The sequence below is a fragment of the Heterodontus francisci genome, chromosome 22 (assembly GCF_036365525.1).
Source record: "Heterodontus francisci isolate sHetFra1 chromosome 22, sHetFra1.hap1, whole genome shotgun sequence".
Lineage (NCBI taxonomy): Eukaryota > Metazoa > Chordata > Chondrichthyes > Heterodontiformes > Heterodontidae > Heterodontus > Heterodontus francisci.
The window spans coordinates 73,578,443-73,602,635 of record NC_090392.1 but is presented as its reverse complement, the minus strand read 5'-3'; the positions used below and the strand labels follow the sequence as shown (position 1 = coordinate 73,602,635).

The following is a 24,193-nucleotide window of genomic DNA, read 5'->3' as shown; positions in this document are numbered from 1 at the left end:
TCAATATCACGGCAAACCTTCATTTTTACAAATTTGCTAAATCCAGCGTCGCAATACTTGTCAATTATCCTGGCTCCCGAGTCTACAGTAACTAAAATACAGCCTCAGCATTGATTTGTGGATGGTGTTTGTTATAACAAATGATTTTAACATCATTCTTTCATATGACAAGACTTTAGCTGTATATACTTAAAGCATTAATCTGAAAGCTAGGAATATTGATCAATGTAGCTCTTATTTCATTCCTTTTTGGCTTCACGCTCTAGAACCTGCTTTCAACAAGGATCAGCATCTCTTTACCCACATTAACTCTACTCATGCCAGGCTCAACCTCCAAGGATGGAACAACGGCGGCTGCCCCATCAGAGCCATCATCATGGACTACCGTCCCAAAGGCACCTGGCCTTGGCTTACCTTGAAAACCAACTTATCCAATGAGGTGTTCCTGCAGGATCTGCGTGAGGCCACCTGGTATGAGTTGAAAATGAGAGCCTGCAACAGCGCTGGGTGTGGCAATGAAACCACGCATTTTGCCACACTTGATTATGATGGAAGTAAGTAAGGCTTTTTGTGCGGGGGTGGGGCAAGGTGTTGGTGGGGGTATTTTTGACCTGCAGATTTTAGTGTGGTTTTCTTGAGAAACCTGTTTCTTCATGCAGAAGTTCTGGGTGACCTGAGACCTGGATGCCATCAGTTACACTCTTAGATTGTCCAACAGAAGCATAATGCTATAATAAATAAAAGCAAAATACTGCGGATGCTGGAAATCTGAAACAAAAACAAGAAATGCTGGATTCACTCAGCAGGTCTGGCAGCATCTGTGGAAAGAGAAGCAGAGTTAACGTTTCGGGTCAGTGACCCTTCTTCGGAACACATAATGCTGCTACTTCCAGATGTCTCTTCCTTAAACATTGTCCCCACACTCTCCCAAGTTGACCCGAGCTGCTTCACGTTTGTTCCATTAAGGCCATTTGGTCCAACTGGTTCATGTTGTGGAGCTGCACTAAGGACAACTTACTCCCATTTGTCAGTCAGGGTAGGATCTAAACTTATCCCATCTCTGACAGATATTTGATCTTCTACCATCAGAGCTAGCAAACCAGCTGGGACTACATAGCCTAGCTCATGGATATAACTATGAAACGGTCTAATCAGCTGCGTGTTTTTAAATTCTACGTAAATTATGTAAGTTTTACTCAGTCCGAGACCCTTTATTGTTCTGTTGTGAAGAGTGCCTGGAAAGTAATGTTGAAAAAAGTTGGGAAATTAAAAAGTAATTGACAACAAGGAACTCCGACGCCTCAACAGTGTTCATTTTCTTGATTGTCCTTTCAACATGGTGGAATCATTAGGCTGATATGACCGAGATGGAGAAACTGGGAGAAGGGAATGGAGGGCTTACAGGAAGCAGGGTGGGAAGAAGTATAATCCAGATAGAGCTGGGAGTTGGTAGGTTTATAATAGATGTCAGTGGAAAGCCCATCCCTAGAGATAGAAATCAAGAGAGAGGGGCATTCAGGAAGGGAAGAGATAGGAGGAGATAATGTAAAGGCAAAGGGAGGGGTGAAAACTTGAAGCACAGTCAATGAAATTTTCGAGATCAGAGCAAGAGCCGCAAACAGTGTGAAGTCAGTTATCAATGTTGTAGAAAACCAATGATTGGGAAGGGACATAAATATAAAATGGCCAATGTTCGAATACAGAATTTAGGAGGTTTTTTTAATGCAGAAAGTGGTGAGAATATGAAACTCCCTGCCATATGGAGTGCTTGAAGCAGAGGACACTGACACATTTAAGGAGGGACTCAATGCACGCAAGAGAAAGAAGGGCCGAGATGGATCTGGGGGTAGCGTCAAAAGAGACAATTAGAGTGTGTATTATAAATGCTGGCATAGATTAGTTGAGCTGAATGGTCTGTTTTTGGTGCACTGGATTCCATATAATTCGTAATAAACTGAAGCTGAGGTTAAATACACAATACTTCTCTCATTGCTGCCTTAATGTAAACTACTGCTCCACCTAGAGGCTCAATTAACCAATTTCAGCTGACTGAAGCCAAGCATTTGGGTGTCCACTGGTCATTTTTTCACCAGCGCAGACAGCTTTTAAAACAAATGAATGTTGGTTGAAGGATTTAATGGTGACTGTCCTCCAGCCCTCCAACCCTCCAAGAACTCTGCGTTCCTTCAACCTTGGCCTCTTGTCCATCTCCCACTCTGTAGGCACAAAGGAAACGTCCATTTTTGTGCGTTGGAAAATAGTTTCTGAAAGTGGCAGGCTTCCTTTTTGTGTGCTTTTTAAAAGAAAGACATTGTTCTGTGGCTCTGCTTGGCTCAGTTAATAGCACTGACCTCTGAGTCAAGAGGTTTAAAAGCCAAGCACAGTACAGGACTTGAGTTCCAAATCTAGGCTAGCACTAAGGAAGCAATCCTTCCCCCTACCATTGGTCTAAGTACTGGAATTCCCTCTCTAAACCTCTCTGTCTCTCACACCTCCTTTAGGCCCCTCCTTCAAACTTACCTATTTGACCAAACTTTTGGTCACCTGTCCACAGAGTCAAAGAGTCATTTACAACACAGAAGGAGGCCATTTGGCTCATTGAGGCCATGCTGGCTCTCCAGACAGCTATCCAGTCAGTCCCACTCCCCGCTCAATCCCCATAGCCCTGCAAGTGTATTTCCCTCAAGTAGTCATGCAACTTCCTCTTGAAATCATTGATTGTCTCCACTTCCAGCACCCTTGTGGGCAGCGAGTTCCAAGTCGTTACCGCCCGCTGTGTAAAAAGTGCTTCCTCATATTCCTCCTGCATCTCTTGCCCAAAACCTTCAATCTATTTCCCCTAGTCCTCGTCTCCTGCTTTGGCTGAGTGTCAATTTTGTCTGATTGCGCTCCTGTGAAGTGCCTTGGGACGTATGAAAGGGAAAGTTGTTTGTTGTTTTTGCTTTACAGAGGCAGAAAATACGGGTTGAAATGTCCCAGCCCCTTCTTGCCTGTTGAGCCTTGTTGCTAAGCAGCAGTAATGGGATGGGGGTTGTGCAACTTGATACAGTCACAAGGAGAGACCTCAGCCTGACTGCCCCTTGAACCCTGTCCATTATTTTATTTTATTTATTTTTATTTAGAGATACAGCACTGAAACAGGCCCGTCGGCCCACCGAGTCTGTGCCGACCAACAACCACCCATTTATACTAACCCTGCATTAAGCCCATATTCTCTACCACATCCCCACCATTCTCCTACCACTTACCTACACTAGGGGCAATTTACAATGGCCGGTTTACCTATCAACCTGCAAATCTTTTGGAGGTGGGAGGAAACCGGAGCACCCGGCGGAAACCCACGCAGACACAGGGAGAACTTGCAAACTCCGCACAGGCAGTACCCAGAACTGAACCCGGGTCGCTGGAGCTGTGAGGCTGCGGTGCTAACCACTGCGCCACTGTGCAGCATACAAGGAAGCAAAAGCTCCGATGTGTACACAGCCCAGTATACTGGGTATACATTGATCAGGAGTGTGCTGTGCTGGATATTCCAATTCAGTAAGCCTCCCCATCTCTGTGTGATCTGCTGCCGCATGCAGAGTGAACTTTTTCATGCATTCCCCCTGCAAAGCGAGCCCTGGAGTCAGGCCTTGTAAATGCTGTTTTGAAGTAGCAGGCGGTTATTATGACACCTGTCCCCCAGCTTTGAGCAACAAATGCTGAGTGGTTCCTGCTGTTCAGCCTGGGAGCTCCGGAGATCTCCTTGGACAGCCAAGCTAGGACATGCTTCGAGCTGACAGGGCAGGCAGAGAGTGACCTTTACCTGCCTAGCACTATTATCACATTAATCGAGCAGACTTGTGGGAGGTGGAAGAAGAGAGAAAATAGCTAGCTTATACGGTAATAAGACTTGAAGTGTTTCCAGCAAAGTGCAAGCCCTCCTCTGTGCTTCAATTCGGTGATCAGCAGAACTGAAGCTGCCATCCCATCTGTTGGTGTTTTCAGAGCCTCAGAACATGTCGGACTGCAAATACCTTTTTCCCAACTCTAAACCTTCCCCGATCAAGATCCTCAAATGTACAAGTCACTAACAAATCCGAACCAGAATTCAGGAGATACCTCTTAACCCAGAGAGTGGTTAGAATGTGGAACTCACTGCTACAAGGAGTAGTTGAGGCAAATAGCATCGATGCATTTAAAGGGAAACTAGATAAACACATGAGAGAGAAAGGAACAGATGATAAGGTTAGCTGATGAGGGGAGGGAGGAGGTTCATGCAGGGCATAAACACTAGCAGGGACTAGATGGGCCAAATGGCCTGTTTCTGTGTCGTACGCTCTAGAAGAAGAGGGTAAAAGGATGAGGAAAAGGACCAATGACCAAATTTTACTTGTCACAAAAACATAAAAGAGAAAAGACACAGTTAACATTAAAATTATCCTTCAACAGTGAGCACTTAGCAAGGACTGCAATTTAGCTGACCTGTAGTCACCCTGAAGAGATGTCCACTGTCTCCCCTGTTTGTTCCTTTAAATAATGTCAGTGTGAAATACAGCATTGATCTGAGAGATTAGTCCAACAAGAGTGTGAACTGTGGGCAACATTCTATGGGAAAATTAGCAAGAATTCCCTTTCCCCCTTTATGTTTGTCGAATGGCCCATTTTGGAACAGTGACAACTACCTATACTCCTATGCAGTTAAAGACATAGTGGGTGAAATTGCAGGAGAGTGAAATGGACTTGTAGCGAGTTGGTGACCCGTTGTCCATTCACCTAAATGGAAATGAAAATTCAGCGGCATTTAAACTGGGCTGACGATTTGCCATGGAGTCACTTCACACTACTGGCAAAGATGAATTTCACCTCCAAAGGGCCTATACTATTATTGCAGATAGTGGTGTGCCTTCATCCTATAGTCATACCCTGTGTGGTTTCTATTCTGTGCCCACTGTAGCCATGCCTTTTCCCTCTGTTCCATCCCCCTGCCTACAGTCCTTTCTTGTGGGTCGAAGTCTTCTGCCCTGCCCGAAGCCATGATATTTACTCCTAGATTCATCTTGGCAATTGGAGGCAACCATTTCCTCCGCTTTGATAGCTAAATATTCATGAGAGACACCTGTCGCCTCTGATCAGTCCATTCACTTCAAGCGCTAGTCTCAAAGAATCACCAAACACCTTTCAGTGGGGTGCTGGAGATCAGCATTTAAACAGCAGGCACCAGAGCTACCAACTTACACAAGAAAGTGAAAAGGAAGCAAAGCTCAGAAATCCAACTGCAAATTGTCAGCAAAACTCAACAAAATCAATGTATATTTTACCAAATATTGGACCGTGGGTTAAAAGGAGAGTAGCAGCACAAACTTTCCATGATGTTTCTTAAGAGTGTTACAAAATAAAGGGGGACCCTTGTGCTTAGAATTTTAGTGTCACCAATGTGTCCATGTGCTAACCTTTGAACATCAGATATTCCAAACAACAGAACTGTCAGCAGCAATATTTCAGTAACATCTTTGTTTCAGAACTAAATCAGTGACTGCAGCAAATACACAGCAAAACCATCAGCATGTGTGAAAGGGGAAAAATGGGCTAACATCTGGCAGAGACTCCACCCTCTCTCCAAACTCTTTCAAATAGTTACCTACCTAATGGGTATTTCCAGATTTCTTTTTCTTTTTACTCTCTTGTCTCTCTACTCTCAGAATTATGTCTGAAATTCTACTCTTAAACTACACCAACTTGTTATTACTTCCCCTCCTTTCAAGGTATCTCCAAAACCTAGCTATTCTATCATGGTATCAGGCAGTCACACAACTCCTCTTGGTTGTCTGATTAACCCATTCATAGGAACAGAAGGAGTCCATTCGGCCCCTCAGGCCTACCCCACTATTCAATTCGTTCAAAGCTGATCTGCACCTCAACTCCATTTTCCCATTTTTACTCCATACCCCTTAATAACTTTACCTAACAAAAAACCATCAATCTCATCTTGAAAGCTCTGATTGTCCTGGCATCATACATTTTTTTAGGGAAAGGGAGTTACGGATTTCTACCACCTTCCTATGAGACATTCTTTGGAGTTAAAGGCATTATATGAGTGCAACTTGTTAACTGTTTTTACTTAACAACAACTTCTATTTATATAGCGCCTTTAATGTAGTAAAACATCCCAAGGTGCTTCACAGGAGCATTAACTGCTTTTTCACCTCAATATTTATGTACCAATATAAACAAGCACATCGCAGGTACTGACTTGGGATGTTAGTTTGTCTGCTGAGAGCAATCATTTCAATTTTATGTCATCCATAAATAAAAAATGTATATGTTATTAATAATTTAAAAGTCACTGAAGTAAATGCAGTTATCTGATTTCAGGCCTAAGGCACTTGCAAACCATCTCAGTATCATCACTATAGTTCATGACCTCTTCCTAACCCTCTCGGAATTTGTTTCTAGGTGTGTCTTATCATCCAGAAGTTGATTTTTTTTTTGCTCTGATACTTTAGGCACTATCCCACCAATCAAATCGATGCAAGGAGAGGGAGATGACGTGAAAAAATTGTTTACCATTGCTTGTCCCGTGATCCTGGCGACGGTTGCCGTGGCACTTCTGTTTATTATCCGGAAGAAGCGGAAGGAAAAGCGCCTAAAGCGACTGCGAGGTGAGCGGGAATGGCTGGGAAACGTTGACAAAGATAGTCTCGGGTCAAAGTAATAATTCATGAGGTGATTGCAGAGCAGTCTCCTGATAGCTCATTTGATTAAAATAAGGTGTGAAACAGACCATGAAGGCTCCAATGGTCAAGGATCTTGTCCATGGTAGCAGGAGGGACCCAAGGATTGACATCAGTGCTTCTCTGTTAGGGAAAGGGTTAAAAGTTCCATCCCTGACTACTATCCAGAGACTTCTGCTGGAATCTCCATGTGTGTGAATATTGAGTATGACTGAGGTTTCCTCATCTTTCGAGTCTCACTTGTGGAGGTCTGGTAAACTGTTACATTTACTGAAGGGCTGCAGGTACATGTCAATGTACCTTCTGGGTAGGGGAGATTATGAAGCATAGAATATATAAGTGAGCTGAATAAAAAAAAAACAGGTCATAATTTAATGAGAATTTCCAATTTCTTATTCAAAACCTTTTAGCTGCACAAAATACGTAACAAGAGAATGCTATGCTCACATCTGGTTGAAGGGAAGCTCTCTTGGATATTCTCCTTGTAGTTGTCTCCCACAGGAAGTTGAAGAGTTGCTACTATAAATTGTATGCTGTCCATTTAATGGAATGGACTTTGGATGGACCTTTGCTGGTTCTGTATTTTAAATTTTTATATAAAACACTTTAGATTCCTAATTATTTTCTAACAGTTAGCTGACTGCCTTGTGTTTTATGAATTCTGATGGGATGCACCTTTATTTTCTGTTTATTGTCCTTGGCTGCAGCAAGAGAGTAAATCTGGCTGTGATTTAATTGGACTCCATCCTTTTTAAAGAGTGCTGTAATAGCACAGGTGGTGAAGGAGGGCAATCCTGACCAGATGGCCATAGATTTGAGTTGGACGACTGAGTCAGATAGTGGAGGCAAAATTCTTGGAGTCACTTAAGAGACAGTTGGAAGCTATGACAGGAAGATGACAGGATTCTCTAGATGGATGAACTAAGATAGGCTGAAAGACTTTCTTCATCTGCCATCCTTTGCTGGTGTTTTAGGCTCTGACTGTCCTGAACACTCGGTAACGGGCCAAGTCTTAAGACTGTCTCCAAGCTTGATTTCAATCAATCCAGAAACTCCCCGAGGTCTGCCAGCTGTACACGTTTACCCCTTTCACAGCTGGCATCCTCTTATATACCTATGTCCGTTGTAACCAAACCACGCCCCCACCTCCACAACTATGCTGATGGGAAGAAAATCTGCTCAGGCTGTAAATGTATTTGATGTGAAATATCTTCATAGCTGCAGCCTTGCTGGGTGCATGCCCATGCTAGAGATATAAGTTGCCAGCCATTAGTGGAAATTTATTTATTTATTTTTATTTTTTATTTATTTATTTAGAGATACAGCACTGAAACAGGCCCTTCGGCCCACCGAGTCTGTGCCGACCAACAACCACCCATTTATACTAACCCTACAGTAATCCCATATTCCCTATCACCTCCCTACACTAGGGGCAATTTACAACGGCCAATTTACCTATCGCCTGCAAGTCTTTTGGATGTGGGAGGAAACCGGAGCACCCGGCGAAAACCCACGCAGACACAGGGAGAACTTGCAAACTCCACACAGACAGTACCCAGAATCGAACCCGGGTCCCTGGAGCTGTGAGGCTGCGGTGCTACCCACTGCGCCACTGTGCAGATCAGCTTCCTTCGGACCCTCATGAGTGCCTCCAAACAGCAATAATGCATTCACCTCTGGTTCCAGCCCAACTCAAGCCCCACCATCACTGGTACACCGAATGCTCCAGTAGTTTCACTGATGCCACTGGCCTTGGTTCTACTATACAATTCTGCTCTTCGTTTAACACCAGTTGACTCTAATGGGTTTCATTTTCTCAGTACGCTATTTTCAGTGCACTGCCTAAAGTATTTGCATTGATTAGATTAGAGATACAGCACTGAAACAGGCCCTTCGGCCCACCGAGTCTGTGCCGAACATCAACCACCCATTTATACTAATCCTACACTAATCCCATATTCCTACCAAACATCCCCACCTGTCCCTATATTTCCCTACCACCTACCTATACTAGTGACAATTTATAATGGCCAATTTACCTATCAACCTGCAAGTCTTTTGGCTTGTGGGAGGAAACCGGAGCACCCGGAGAAAACCCACGCAGACACAGGGAGAACTTGCAAACTCCACACAGGCAGTACCCGGAAACGAACCCGGGTCCCTAGAGCTATGAGGCTGCAGTGCTAACCACTGCGCCACTGTGCCGCCCCAATAATGCAGAGGAAATTAAACCTGGAAACTGTGTTGGTGTGGGAAGGGGAAAAACTCACACTGTTGCTCTTGGCAACACATGTTTATCTGTGAGCAGAGTGCTCGATACTAGCACTGGGTGTGTGCCCAAAGTGGAGAATTGTTACTTCCTCCAGCATGGACGTCCCTAATATCAAAAATTCCCTAAAAGCAAAAACCAGAATTAACCTTTTTCAAAAAGAAAATTACCCATCCAAGGGATGTGAGTGTCGCTGGCGAGGCCAGTAGTTATTGCCCATCCCTAATTGTCCTTGAGAAGGTGGTGGTGAGCCACCTTCTTGATCTGCTGCAGTCCATGTCAAGCTATTTCCACAGTGCTGTTAGGGAGGGAGTTCTCAGGATCTTGATCCAGTGGCAATGAAGGAATGCAACCAAGAAAATCGCAATGAATCCATGATCCTTGTATAAGAGGATAATCCATCTCACAAAGTTTACATCCACCAAAATTCTTACTTTCTTGATGACTGAGATCAATAAATACATTCTTCGGCTATTTTTTTCCATTTCAACTAGTATTATAAATTAGACAACTATTCACTGTCACTCAGCTCCTCTAATGGTGTGATATTTAAATGGTATCTCTTTCTTCTGACATGAGTTCTGGATTACACTGCAGTTTTTAAATCTCCTTTTGCATGTACATTTTCTGCTGGGCCTGGACTGAAATTGGGACAATCATTCGTGAAGTCTGTTGAGCTGAACGAGGTAGTAAAAGGCTGCTGATGTCTGCGGAACTATAACCCATTTAATTGTCACAGTGCTGGGCGAGCAGAGGAACAGCTGGTAGCAGTTCTGGTCTGTACATGAGTATTTTTAAAAAATCAGTCACTCAAGTTTGCCAATCATAATGGGTGATAATATTCATCAGTGCTCTTTCTGGTCACCTTTCAAAATGCATTAAATTCAAAGGCAGCTCTGTCACCATTCTTTTCAGCAAGTGATTTAAGAGTTTGGCTCTTTTTTGGAACCTAATGATTACATTTTTTGGAATATTTCAGATGCAAAGAGCTTGGCTGAAATGCTGATAAGGTAAGATGCACCTAGAGTACCTACACCTAAATCATCTACACCTAGATTATCTCTACAAAGAACATCTGCACCTAGAGTATAGACACCTAGAGCATCTACACCTAGAACATCTGGTCCTACAGCATCTACACTTAGAGAATCAACAGCTAGAGTATCTACACCTAGAACATCTGCACCTAGAACATCTGGTCCTACAGCATCTACACCTAAAGCATCTACACCTAGAGTATCTACACCTGGAACATCTACATCTAGAGCATCTACACCTGGAGTATCTACATCTAGAACAGCTACACCTAACGCATCTACACCTAGAGTATCTACACCTAGAGCATCTACACCTAGTGCATCTACATCTAGAACAGCTACACCTAGAGTATCTACACCTAGAGTATCTACACCTAAAGCATCTACACCTGGAACAGCTGCACCTAGAGCATCTACACCTAGAGTATCTACATCTAGAACAGCTACACCTGGAACATCTACATCTAGAATATCTACACCTGGAACATCTACACCTAGAGTATCTCCACCTGGAACATCTACACCTAGAGCACCTACACCTCGAGCATCTACACCTCGAGCATCTACACCTGGAGTATCTACACCTGGAACATCTACACCTAGAGTATCTACACCTGGAACATCTACACCTAGAGCATCTACATCTAGAGCATCTACACCTAGAACAACTACACCTAGAGCATCTACATCTAGAGCACCTACACCTCGAGCATCTACACCTCGAGCATCTACACCTGGAGTATCTACACCTAGAGTATCTACACCTGGAACATCTACACCTAGAGCATCTACACCTAGAGCACCTACATCTAGAGCATCTACACCTAGAACAGCTACACCTAGAGCATCTACACCTGGAGTATCTACATCTAGAACAGCTACACCTAAAGCATCTACACCTAGAACATCTACACCTAGAGCATCTACACCTAGAACATCTACACCTGGAGTATCTACACCTGGAGTATCTACACCTGGAGTATATACACCTGGAATATATACACCTAGAATATCTACACCTACAGCATCTGCACATTGGAAATCTGCACCTATAGTATCTACTCCCAGAGCATCTTAGGAAGCAACGAAGAACGACTGCAGCTGACATTTTTGTAGCAATGCTAAAAACATTCTAGAACATCCAGACCCTTACAGTCTGATACATAAACTGGGGAGGGCACGTTATCCCACTGTCTGGTGGAGTCTGGGTTAGTTTTTGTCTTCTTTCATTTCTTTCTCTACCTACCTCTCTCCTATAAAACCTCTCTCCCTGGCCATGTCTTTGGTCATTCTCTTTGTAATCTTTCCGGCCCCTTGTTTGATGGTGTCACCAAATGTGCTCCCAAGTGAGAATACGATAAAAATAAGTTGTTGTTGTTCAGTTGCCATTGACTGGTTTTTGACCAAATAGTGGGATATATGGAAAATTTAAATCAGACACAAAAGTGAGGTTTTTTTTTAAATTTAAAGTAAAGACTTTAATTTCTATAGTGTCTTTCATGGCCTGAGCTTGTCCCAAATCACCTTATAACCAATGAAGTACTTTTGAAGTGTAGTCACTATTGTAATGTGGGAAACTTGGCAGCAAATGTGAATACAAAAATGAGATAATGACCAGATAATCATTTTGGTGATGTTAGTTGAGGGATAAGTTCTCAGGGCAGAGAACTCCCCTGCTCTTCTTAATAACGCCATGGGATCTTTTGCATCCACCTGAGAGGGCAGTTTCACCTCACTCCAAAAGACAGCACCTCCAACAATGTTGCACTGGAGTGTCAGTTTAAATTGTGTGTTTATTTCTCTGGAGTGGCACTTGAACCCACAACCCCCTACATTTCTGAGGCGAGAGTGCTAAAACTGAGCCACAGCTAATACAAAGGAAAGTAACATTTTCCTCTCAGTGTCTGTGTTATAATATGGACCCATTTAGTCATAGGATTCTTTGATCTTTGGTTGATCTTTCATCAGCAACTCCAAAGCAAGCCTCAGAAGATCAGTTGTGATTGCAGCCCCTCCCCCATTCTGCCCTCTCAGTTCTCTGCAGCAGGCTTTCTGCTGCAAAATAATTTAAATTCTTGTGTTCAAAGAACAAAAAAGAAAAAAGCCAAGTTGAGCAAACACCTCTCATTAGATGTGACACTGATATATTGTTGCATCGCTCAAAGCGGATATCAGACTTCGAGTGCAGCAGAGTGCTTTAAAAAATGAGACTGTAAAGCAGACTTTTCAAATGAAATGGGCAGCGTCCAGTAAAAGAGTTCAGTGAGTGCTCGACCCCTTTAACTCTGAGGTTTAAGCAAGGTTCACACTGCTGCAGAAAACAAGGAAAATAGAACCTACAATGATTTTGAAAGGACAGAAATTGTTTGTAACCCAGTCAGTACCAATAAAATGGAGAAACACATGCCCTGAAAAGCTGATGTAAGCTCAGAAGATACAGAGAGAGGGTTTTACCTGGAATATTAACACAGTTTTTATTTTTAGATGTTTGACCTATGTAATTCCAGCATTTTCTGTTTTAACTTGCTTTTAATGCCACCTGCCAAACAGTGTGCTAATGCCGGTGGTTGCCCAGGAATTGTTTATCCTTTTGGTTTTGTATTTTGTAGCATCAGCTACAAGACCCCCCCAGCTCAGGTTCAATACGAGTTTGAGGCAGGGGGTAGGTGTGCTACATCTTGTGCCCCTTTTTTTGAAAAGAAATTCATTCTCCTTGATGTGGGCCTTGCTGGCAAGTTCAACATTGCTTGCCCATACCCTGTTGCCCTGCCAAGGTGGTGATACAACTGATTGGCTTGCTTGACTACTTCAGAGGGCAGCCAAGAGCCAACTGCACTGGTGTGCAATGGGAGTGACATAGATCAGACTGGGTAAGGACGATTTCTTTCCCGAAAGGACATCAGTGAACCTGTTGGTATTTTATGATGACCTTTTATTTTTTTTTAAAAGAAAACTGCATTCAAATTCTCCAACCTATTTAAATTCAGATTATCTAGATTATTACCCGCTGTCTCTAGATTATTAGTCCAACAACATAACCACTCAGTACCATACGCTTCTAGCAATGTCCCTGAATGGCCATCTCAGTGCACACATAGTACACTCATTCACACAAGTACACAGAAAGACACAGGGTGAAATTCAACTTCAGCAGGGGCGCAAAATGAATGGTAATGGACGGACTTCATTGTAAAGGAAAAGCAGGCAGGATGCATAAATGACAGCTGATCTACTACTGCCCATTCTGCACCCCTGCCAAAGTTACCCCAACTTTTCCTATTATATTTATGTAATGTACCAGCTCTCCTGTTCTGCAAGAGATATTCCTGCCCCGTTTTGTGCCTTGGCTTCATGCCATTTACATCGGATGTGGGTACAAGTGACCAGTAAGCAAATTTTAGCCTATCTACCTGATTGGAATTTGAGGTAGAGATCTCTGCTCCTACAGAAGAAGCACTTGAAGGGCGTGTGAGTTTAGAAAGTATTTTTTGAACTTAGGAACCGATTAGATGGACCGCAGTGATTGCGTTGGTTCCTGTCCATTCTCATGCTCCTTTGAGGGAGTAGGAGATACTTCAAAGTATCTTTGGCGAGTCTGTCAATGATCAGAGGTCATGGACTTAAAATCATTGGCGAAAGATCTAGAGGGGAGATAAGGAGAAATTTTCTCAATGGAAGCTCTTGAGATTTGGAATGTTCTACCTGAAAAGGTGGTAGAAGCTGATTCCATAAATAATTTTAACAGGGAGTTGGACAGATACTTGAGGATGAAGAATTTACAGGGTTACAGACAAAAAGTGGGAACGAAGTATGACTGGTCATTTTAAGAGCATGATGGGTTGCATGACCTCCTACTGTGCTGGAAGTATCTATGACGCTTTGATTCTAGGTTGCATTTATACTAAAATCATGGAACTGAAAACATACCAAAACACCCAATTACTCAAAGTGAGATTGCTTTATTGTTACTCTAATATATTTAAATACAATTCTTCTGTGACAACCTCTCCTCAGATTGCTCACTGCATTTCGTAAGAAATCCCTGCTGTATTATTCTACACGCTGGGCACGGAATTTCCCTCAAAAAATCATCTCTTGATGAGTTCCCTAATCATCTTCTGTAAATATCATCACTCATTATTGCCTTGGACTGCACAGATAGTTGGCATCAGTGCCAGCACTTGCTGTGGGCACAATAATAGACCCCAAACTGGATAAATCCCTACATGAAGTTAAAACTGTAAAAAAAGATGATTACTAGAGGCCACATGCGGTACTGTGTTTTGCATGAGAGGATACTAGTTAAATACTTCCACATGCATGGAAAGGAAAACTAGAGGGTAAGTCTTTGTTGAGATCTTGTAACCACACTCAGCCTCATGTCCTGATATGTGTCAGCCTTGGTTTAGTTGATCGCAATCTTCCATCTGAATCCAAAGGTTATGGGTTCAAGGTCCCCTCTGGGGACTAAATACTAAACCTAGGGTGATGTTTCAATGCAGTACTAAGAGAGCACTGCATTGTTGGAGGTGCTGTCTTTCAGATGAGATCTACACTGACGCCCCATCTGCCTGTTTGGGTGGGTATGAAGGATCCCATCCCATGGCACTGTATGAAGTGGAGCAGGGGAGGCCTCCTAGTCTTGCCCAACATTTATCCCTCAACCAACATTGCAAAAGCCAGACTAAATGGCAGTTTAACTCATTTACTTTTGGGGGACCTTGCTGTGCACAAGTCACCTACACTGACAGCACCTCAAAATAATCCATTGGCTGTGAAGCCCGGAGGCCATGAAAGGCGCTATATCAATGCGAATTATTTTCTTTTCCTTGCTGATAAAGGCACACCTGCTGCCAAAAGAGCAATTACACATAGAGGCCAGTTTCCAATATCCATGGAAAACTTGATGCGTGTGATACTGATCCTCATTTCCATTGCCAATCAGCACAGAGATCTGTCAAACATTTGGAAAGCTTGGCTCAATCAATTAGACTTTCTCCCCCTCGGACCTTAAGATTTATTTTCTCCGGAATGAAAGACTCAGTAAATACACTCGGCTTTGTAGCCGGGACTGCGTGGTCCCGAATCCAGCAGTTAACTGACTGAGAAACCGAACTTCATGGTAACTTTGCTGTCATGATTTATAATATCTTGGATTAGACTATTACTCGATGATTACTAAGAACCTATTACTTTCTAAGTATTTAATTTTAAATTGGTTAAATTTAGTTTGATAATGCTCCTGTGAAGCGCCTCGGGACGTTTTACTATGTTAGAGGTCTATATGAATGCAAGTTGTTGTTGTTATCCAAACTTGGAAATTCTATTTGTGAAACTTATTTTGCAGTAAGAACAATCGTAGCTTCGACACTCCAGTGAAGGGGCAGCCACAGGGGCCCCGGCTTCACATTGACATCCCAAGAGTGCAACTGCTGATAGAGGACAAAGAGGGGATCAAACAGCTGGGTATGTGGTACAGAGCAGCACTCTACTGGGCCATTCTTAACCTATCCCAAAGTTTGAGCAGCATTTATTACACATGGTAAAGGGTTCCAATACCAGTGGACACAAGTGAAAGAAAATTGGAAACAAATGAGTAGGACAGGAAGCCGTGTGGATCTTTATCACACAAAGGTTGAGCCACCAGGGAAAGTCATTGAGGCACACCATGCAGATGGGTTCAAAGGGCAAGTAGGTGCACTTTTGGAGAGAGAAGGGATTGAGGCATATGTTGAGAAGATGGGTAAGTGGGGCTGATCTAGTAAAGAGCAAAGGAGCTTTTTTCCAGTCCCTATAAGTTGTTAGGCCTGATTATACTTATGTCTGCTCCCAGGGGCTGAGGTGGAGAGCGGGTGGGGGGTCGTGGGGTGGGGGGTGTTGTGTGGTGGGTTGTGGGGGGTGGTGGTGAGGCGCCTCGCCTGGAGTGTTATTTTATAACCGCAGCCTTCTTATCCTGTAACCTTCCTCCCTTGAGTCTTGATATATGCCAGGAAATATAATGCTTGAATAGAGTTCACTGTACAAAAGAAGAAGATGGGCTGATATAAAACTCTATTTGGATTGTGTTTGCACTTTCAAAGTCCCTGATGAGTAATATTTTTGCTCAAGTGAATCTAATCAATTGAAATATTCAAGACTGAGAATGATAGATTTTTGTTAGGTAAGGGTGTGAAAGGCTTATGGATCAATAGTGGTTAATCAATGTTGAAGTACAGATCAGCCATGATCTGATTGAATAGTGGAACAAACTCGAGGGGCTGAATGGCCGCCTCCTGTTCTTATGTGATCAGACTGCATCAGCTGGAAACAAAGGAAGGAACTGGATTCTGCCTATTCAGAGGTGGTAGAATTAGTTGGGTTAGGAGCACAATCGAGATTACGAATCAGGTATTAAAAGGTTATCCTAATTTCAGTGAAAAGGCAAAACATAATCTTGCATTTGACTTTCTTAATCTATAGAGCAGCGGCCAATGTTTTGTAGAGGTATCACCAGTTAGTGGAAACTGGTTCAATTGGTGCAGCTTTACAGATTAAAGTTAATTCTCAATCCATTTTGGTCGGATATTGCATACATTTCTCAAATTTTTATGCTTGTTTTAATTTGACTTTGTACTGTATGTTTTGGACAACTTTCCCCAAGTTGTGGAGGGCCAACCTTCAAAAAACTCCATCCTCTTCCTTCCCTGTACTACAGTCATAGAATTATAGAATGATATAGCACAGAAGAAGGCCATTCGGCCCACTGTGTCTGTGCTGGCTCTTTGAAAGAGCTGTCCAATTAGTCCCCCGCTCTTCCCCCAAAGCTCTGCAGTTTTTTTCCCCTTAATGTATTTATCCAATTTCCTTTAAAAAATTATTATTGAATCTTCTTCACCACCCTTTTAGGCAATCAGCTCACATCATAAGAAATTTGCTGTGTAAATTCTTCTTTCCTCATGTCGCCTCTAGTTTTTTTTTGCCAATTATCTTAATATATGGAAGCATCTCAGGCTTTTCTTCACATTCTTGCTTTCTGTCTTCCTTTTGTTACAGGGGAGGACAAGGCCACAATCCCTGCGACAGAGTCTGAGTTTAGTCAGTCTGTCAACCCCCAGAGTTTCTGCACTGGCGTGTCTCTCCATCACCCAGCAATGATCCAGAACACAGGGCCACTAATTGACATGTCTGACATCCGACCCGGAACCAGTGAGTACCAGATTCTTCTTGAAGTTTGTCCAGAAGATGCACAGATCAATAGAATCTAAATGAAGTCTGGCAAGAATGTGGAACTCGTTTCTAGTTGATGCGAATAGCATTTAAGGGGAAGCTGGATAAGCACACGAAGGAGAAAGGAACAGAAGAATAGGCTTATGGGGTTAAATGAAGAGGGGCAGGAGGAGGTTCTCTGGAACTTCTTGTCTATTTTTCTGGTTTATACATGAGAATTACAGGAAATAACTGGATGCACTCAAATTTCTGGGTTAATTATTCAACTTTATTAGGTGCACTCAAAATATGTCAAAACATACAACACAAACCTATTCTCTACTTTGGATGATTACTCAGTACTAACAATAAATTGTTTGACATATGAAGCAAGCAAAATACCTAGTCACCTGCGATCAGTCAACTTCATGTTGATTATAGTTCTCTAGTGACTGACCAAGTCACTCCTTCCTTATGGTCACAACACCGAAGTTTCTTTATTAGTTTCTTTTATATTTTAATTCTAGGGAGGGACAAGATATTATATTGACAGTGGCTTATAGCACAATTAGTATTTCCAATGCAAGTATATCCTTTCTTAAATGTGGAGACTAAAACTGCACACAGTTAAAATAACCTATCCAATCACATGCAAAGCCTTGTGTTTGAAAAGGCCTGCTCTGGCAGTGTCAATCTTCTTTAAACTTCCTTCAGTCAGTTTCTATCAGATTGAGGGTGCCTGGGGCAGTTCTTTGTTCTTTGATGTTCCGCTGGACTCAGCTGCTTTGGCATTTTTCCAAACGAAATTGTGCTTTATATGAAGTGGTCAAAACTCGTTAATTCTCAAGATCTGTTGACACATTTCAAACACAGATGAAACGTTTCAACTCTGAACGCTATGGTTTTGCTCAATTTGATAACACTGTCTGGGAAAACACTATTACCCATGGAATACTACAGTTCAGCCAGTTTTAATTTTAGAAGGCGGGAAGCAGGATACTGTCAGCACAGTTTGTCGCAGGGCATGATGGTTAATATGGTCCAGCTTCAGTCTAAGGTTATTTTAACTGTGTGCAGTTTTAGTCTCCACATTTAAGAAAGGATATACTTGCATTGGAGGCATTGCAGCGATTGGTCCCTGGGATGAGGGGGCTGTCCTATGATGAGAGGCTAAGAAAATTGGGACTGTATTCTCTGGAGTTTAGAAGAATGAGAGGTGATCTTATTGAAACATTCAAGATTCTTAAAGGGGCTGGATAGGGTAGACAGTGAGAGATTATTTCCGCTGGTCTGGGAATCTAAAACATGGGGACACAGTCTTAGGATAAGGGGTCAATTATTTAGGACTGAGATGAGGAGAAATTACTTCACTCAAAGGGTTGTAAATCTTTGGAATTCTCTACCCCAGAGGGTTGTGGATGCTCCATTGTTGAATATATTTAAGGCTGGGATAGACAGATTTTTGGTTTCTCAGGGAATCAAGGGGTATGGCGAGCGGGCAGGAAAGTGGAGTTGAATCCGAAGATCAGCCATGGTCGTATTGAATGGTGGAGCAGGCTCAATGGGCCATAGGGTCGACTCCTGCTCCTATTTCTTGTGTTATTGTGTGTGTGTGTGTGTGTGTGTGTGTGTGTGTGTGTGTGTGTGTGTGTGTGTGTGTGTGTGTGTGTGTGTGTGTGTGTGTGTGTGTGTGTGTGTGTGTAGTTATTGAGTGGAGAACAGAATCAAGTTCAGCTGTGACACTTGCTCACACAATCAAATAGCCAGATGCCACCATTGTCCACTCTTACACATAAAAATGGCCTGAGACTCTGGAGCCGCAGAAACTAAATTCCAACATTAATCAGTGGCTTCGGGAGAAGAATCCCTCCCCCACTCAGAAACATAATGGGGACTTAGTGAATTTAGTAGTTAATGAATGTGATAATGTGTCTGCAGGTGAATTGTTTGCATGCTGTTTGGATAGACCTTCTTACTGTTGTACTCTCCTTTTTGCACTTTCCTGTTAAATATTGAACGTCAGTTCACGGCAAAAGTGAGTCCCAACATTTCTCATGGAAAACAACATGAGATTACGAGTAATAAGTTAGTTAGATCTGAGAAGTCTCTTTGCTCTCTTTCCATCAGATCCTGTTGCTAGGAAGAGTGTCAAATCGGCGCACAGTACGAAGAACAGATACTCCAGTCAATGGACTCTGACCAAGTGTCAAGCCTCCACGCCAGCCCGAACTTTGACCTCTGACTGGAGAACTGTGGGGTCACAGCATGGAATAACAGTGACCGAAAGTGACAGCTACAGCGCCAGTCTCTCACAGGATACAGGTAAGAGAGCTACCAATGGGCCAGGCCATTTCATTCTTAGCTCTTCAGTACCATAACAATTTTGACTGCTAGAGTATTTATTTTAAAAAGCATTATCACCAGCTATAACTCCCTTGATAATTCAGTGGGCAAATATAGAGTTGAGCCCAGTCTGGGCTGAGTCAGCTACTCTCGGCCATAGGTGCCTCTAATTAGTCTCAACAGCACTAGGCCAGGGAGGAAAACTCAGCCAGAGTCCCTGCTCCTGATTACTGTCAAGTACCATCCTACAGAAAGCATGTGTACACGCATAGATTGAGGACAAGGTTGGGGCTTAGCTTGTCTGAATGAGGTACTGTCCACTCACTGTTAGGCATATACGTTTTTTGTATTCTTTCATGGGATATGACAAGGACAGCATTTGTTGTCCATCCTAATTGGCCTTGAGATGTTGGTGGTGAGCTGCCTTCTTGAACAACTGCAGTTCATTTGGTGGAGGTACACCCACAGTGCTGTTGGAAGGAAGTTCCAAGTTTTTGACCCATTGACTTGACAGTGAAGAAACAGTGATATCGTTCCAAGTCAGGATGGTGTGTGTCTTGGAGGGGAACTTGCAGGTGGTGGTGTTCCATGTATGTGCTGCCCTTGTCCTTCTGTGTGGTAGAGGTCACGGGTTTGGATGGTGCTATCGAAGGAGGCTTGGCGAGTTGACATAAGGAATGGCCTCTTTCAGAAGGTAGTAAAGGGCTGCTGGTGTCTCTGGAATTGTGTCCTAGACTTGGTCAAATCCTTGAGGAATCAAGGAAGAGTATTTTGAGGGAGGAAAACAACTTAAATGGCTGTTAGTTATTGTTAGATCCAGGATCCCTTTCACACCGTTTACCCGGTCAAGCCCTGTGCTCGGTAAATGGCCAACATACTAACACTCAGTCACTAGAGCACTCTGGACTGAGAGACCACTTCTATACCATTGCAGATGACCAGTGAAGTATTTAGGGTTTACCCAGAATCCCTAAATTAAATATGGCAAGAAAAAAATCCTGTGGTTTAAGGGAAAGATTTAATCTACCAGGATTTGTATTGAAAAAATGAATAATTTAACATAGAGAATCCAAAAGCTTCCTGCACTGAAGGAGGTCATATTGGAGATTTCTACGTTAATCCTATTCCCCAGCTCTTTTCTCAGGCCCTTTAATAGTTTTATTTTTCAAATGTTTATCTAGTTTCCTCTTGAATGTTGTGATTGACTCAAGGTTCTGCCAGTGGTTAGAAACATAGAATCTTACTGCACAGAAGGAGGCCATTCAGCCCACTGTGTCGGTGCCAGCTCTTTCAAAGAGTAATCTAAATTGTCTTTTAGTACAGAATACTCTAGTGATTGAGTGGTGGTCTGTTGGCCACTTATCAAAGCACAGGGCCTGAATGGATAAACAGCATATGAAAGGGATTCTGGATCTAACCATACCTAACATCCATTTAAGTTATCTTCCTTCCCTCAAAATGTTCTTCCTTGATTCCTTCTTTCCCCATCACCCTGCAAATTTTCTCTACTTCAAGTTTTTATCCAATTCCCTATTGACAGTTAACTATTGAATATGCCCTTTCAGGCACTGGGTTCCAGATCGTAACAGTAAAAAGACTTTCCATCTCACGTTTGGCTCTTTTGCCAGTTGCCTTACATCTGTGTCCTCTGCTTACCAACCCTCCTAAGCAGTGTTACATGTATTGTTCTTTTGCTTACAACATTCATCCCTCTTATGCTTTTAATGGAAAGATAAAGGCCGGAACAGCATGGTTTCCACAGAAAGCGCCTCCTCCACATACGAGGAGCTGGCGCGAGCGTACGAACATGCCAAACTGGAAGAGCAGCTGCAACATGCCAAGTTCGAGATCACAGAGTGCTTCATCTCCGATAGTTCCTCAGACCAGATGACCACTGGGACCAACGAGAACGCCGACAGCATGACTTCCATGAGCACCCCCTCGGAGGCTGGCATCTGCAGATTTACGGCATCACCCCCACAGCCGCAGGATGTTGACCGAGGAAAGAATGTTGCTGTGCCCATTGCTCACAGAGCTGGTAAGGATTCCAGGGCTGTGGCATCCTATGCATCCCAGATACAACGCTAGAAAAGTGCACTGTGTCAGAAAGGGTTGGCTTTGCTTCAGATTTCTACTAAGCAATTTGAGTTTTGAGTTCTGAATTAGAATTCATATTCAGAAAGAGCCACAGAATGCCTAAAGGTATCATATTGCTACAGTATATTTTTTTGAGACCAGGGTTGTTACATAACTAAACTAAACTAAACTAAACATGTTGTTGAGGCAGGATAGATAGAAATCTGCATTTAATCTGACCTGGGAGTGTTTGATAGGACAGTGTTAAGGAAACTTTACTCAGTATCTAATCTGTGCTGTACCTGTACAGGGAGTTTTTCGTGGGGCAGTGTAGAAGGAGCTTTGCTCTCTATCTAACCCATACTATATCTGACCTGAGGGTGTTTGATGGGACAGTGTAGGGGAAACTTTACTCAGAATCTAGTCCATGCTGTACCTACGCTGGGAGTGTTTAGTGGGACAATGTGAATGAAGTTTTATTTGGTATTTAACCCATACTGTACCTGCCTTGAGAGTGTTTGATGGGAGAGCATAAAGGGAGTTTTACTCTGTATCTAACCAATGATGTATCTGCCCTTGGAGTATTTGACGGAACAGTGTAGATGGATTTTTAGACCATATCTAATCTGTGCTGTACCTGTTCAGGGAGTGTGTGACACTGACACTGGGTGCAAATAATAGGCAGTGTGTCATTCTGCAGCTCAAACATTTTCACCTTGATAATCACAAAAATTAACAAAGACAGTTTCTAAAAAAATTCCTTTGAGACAGTGCTTCCGACTAAATGTAATTAATTCATATCACCATGGTTACAGTTACGAGCAAAAGCTCCCAAAACAACATTATATCATGCAATCTTAAAAACCGGTGATACATCACTTATAATGACCCCATTAGGAGGCAAACTGTCTGCAGTTGTAGTATGGTTATGGAGCTGCTCTATGAGTCCTTGCTAACTCCGTTTTAAACCCATAGAATTCTTAAATAGAAGTCAACATTTTAATTTCTAACAATGTAAATACCAACTAGATAACTTGGCAGGGCTACATAGTGGCATAGTCTACAGCAGCACTGTGGCACAGGGTGGTAGGACCAGGTCTGTACCCTGATACAGTGAGTTCCTCAAACCCACTAACCTGAGTTGTTAACTGGCTTGCTGAGAGAAACTGTAAGAGGGCAGGTGTATGGATGGGGTGATGCCACATTGGTTCAGCAGGGGTTGGTCATCTCAGTTTGGGGGATAGGGTACACTGCAATGAGCAGACACTAGTAGTCTTTGGTGCTGAAATTCAATGTAGGAAGGAAGGTGCTTATCAGTAGGCTTAGAGGGAGGGGAGACCAACATGAAGTGTCGCCTCATCTGAGCCAGGCACCTCCTGCTAACTGGCTACCAATTGCCATTGACCAAGTCTTGCCAGCAAAGTTGTCAGCCAGGAATAAATGGGGTGAAAATAAAATGGAGCTAATTTTTCTTCTTAAGTAATTTCTTCTTGGTTTTATGCATTGGTTTTAATCTTTTTTGAAATACATATATTTTGCAGGTGACTATTGCAATCTTCCCCTATATGTCAAATCGGATGCTTTCTTCCGCAAATCAGACATCCGTGACCCTTGCCCTGCGGTGCCGCCAAGGGAGGCCTCCATCCGAAACATGGCCAGAGCGTATCAATCGCAAGGCCGGCACATGACCCTCGATCCCAACAGCAAGCCGCCCATCCACCCACACGCCACGGCCACATTACCTCAGAGAACTCTTACCATGTCAGGCTCCACAGCTGCCCCTTCTGCCAACACGACTGCCGTCACCGCCACTGCATCTGCTGCGAACGCCTCGGCTGATCGGCTGCCCACGCACACCAAAATCGGCGGCTCCAGAGACTCGCTACTAGAAATGAGTACAGCCGGACTGGGCAGGTCACAGAAACAAGGATCTGGCGCCTATTCAAAGTCCTACACCCTGGTGTAAGACACATAAGAGCCCCTTTTCACCCTCGTCCTTGTTAATTTGTAATAAAAATATTTCTTGTACATAAGGAACTCTTTTTGTATAAATAATACTATTTTCTTCTTCTGCAAGCCGACCAGGGCACAACAAAAAATCAAAATGTGATGTTATTTAAAAAAGAAAAACAAAAAAAAGTTCACATTGTTTTGAATGAAGGACAGAAATGAGGTTTTTTTCTGATGTTGTGAATTGTTTTGAAGCAAATTCCTTGGAGCCATTGCATGCGGACTATTTTACTGTTAAAAAAGATCACTCATAAAGAATCTGCTTCTATTTGCAAATGCTTGTGTTAATACCTTTTTTCTATGAAAAAAACTCAACACCGTGTGCAATAAAACATTTGTTTATATATTGTTGTTTTCTGATTAGCTTAGCCTCTTTCCCTGCTGATTAAATGAGGGATACCCAGAATATAAATAAAGGAGTAGGCCATTCAGCCCCTCGAGCCTGTTCCACCGTTGAATTAAGATCATTACTGATCATTGTTTTGAAAGCCTTCCCTTCCATGCTGTCACATTTAAGGCCAGGGGTAAGGTCATTTGATGCAAATGAAGAGCAGCTTACA

At 42.9% G+C, this 24,193-nt stretch overlaps 1 protein-coding gene across 1 annotated transcript in view; it reads left to right on the top strand.

Moving 5' to 3' along the window:
• The window catches only part of dscaml1 (Down syndrome cell adhesion molecule like 1), a 504,300-nt gene extending 480,388 nt beyond the window's left edge, over positions 1-23,912 (top strand). The window contains exons 26-33 of the mRNA XM_068054032.1: positions 267-554; positions 6,486-6,641; positions 9,962-9,992; positions 15,367-15,485; positions 17,052-17,204; positions 19,332-19,526; positions 21,280-21,585; positions 23,165-23,912. Of these exons, the coding sequence (XP_067910133.1) occupies positions 267-554; positions 6,486-6,641; positions 9,962-9,992; positions 15,367-15,485; positions 17,052-17,204; positions 19,332-19,526; positions 21,280-21,585; positions 23,165-23,589 (1,673 nt within the window). The 3' untranslated portion in view covers positions 23,590-23,912. The remainder of the gene's footprint in view (positions 1-266; positions 555-6,485; positions 6,642-9,961; positions 9,993-15,366; positions 15,486-17,051; positions 17,205-19,331; positions 19,527-21,279; positions 21,586-23,164) is intronic.
• The last annotated feature ends 281 nt before the right edge of the window (positions 23,913-24,193 follow it).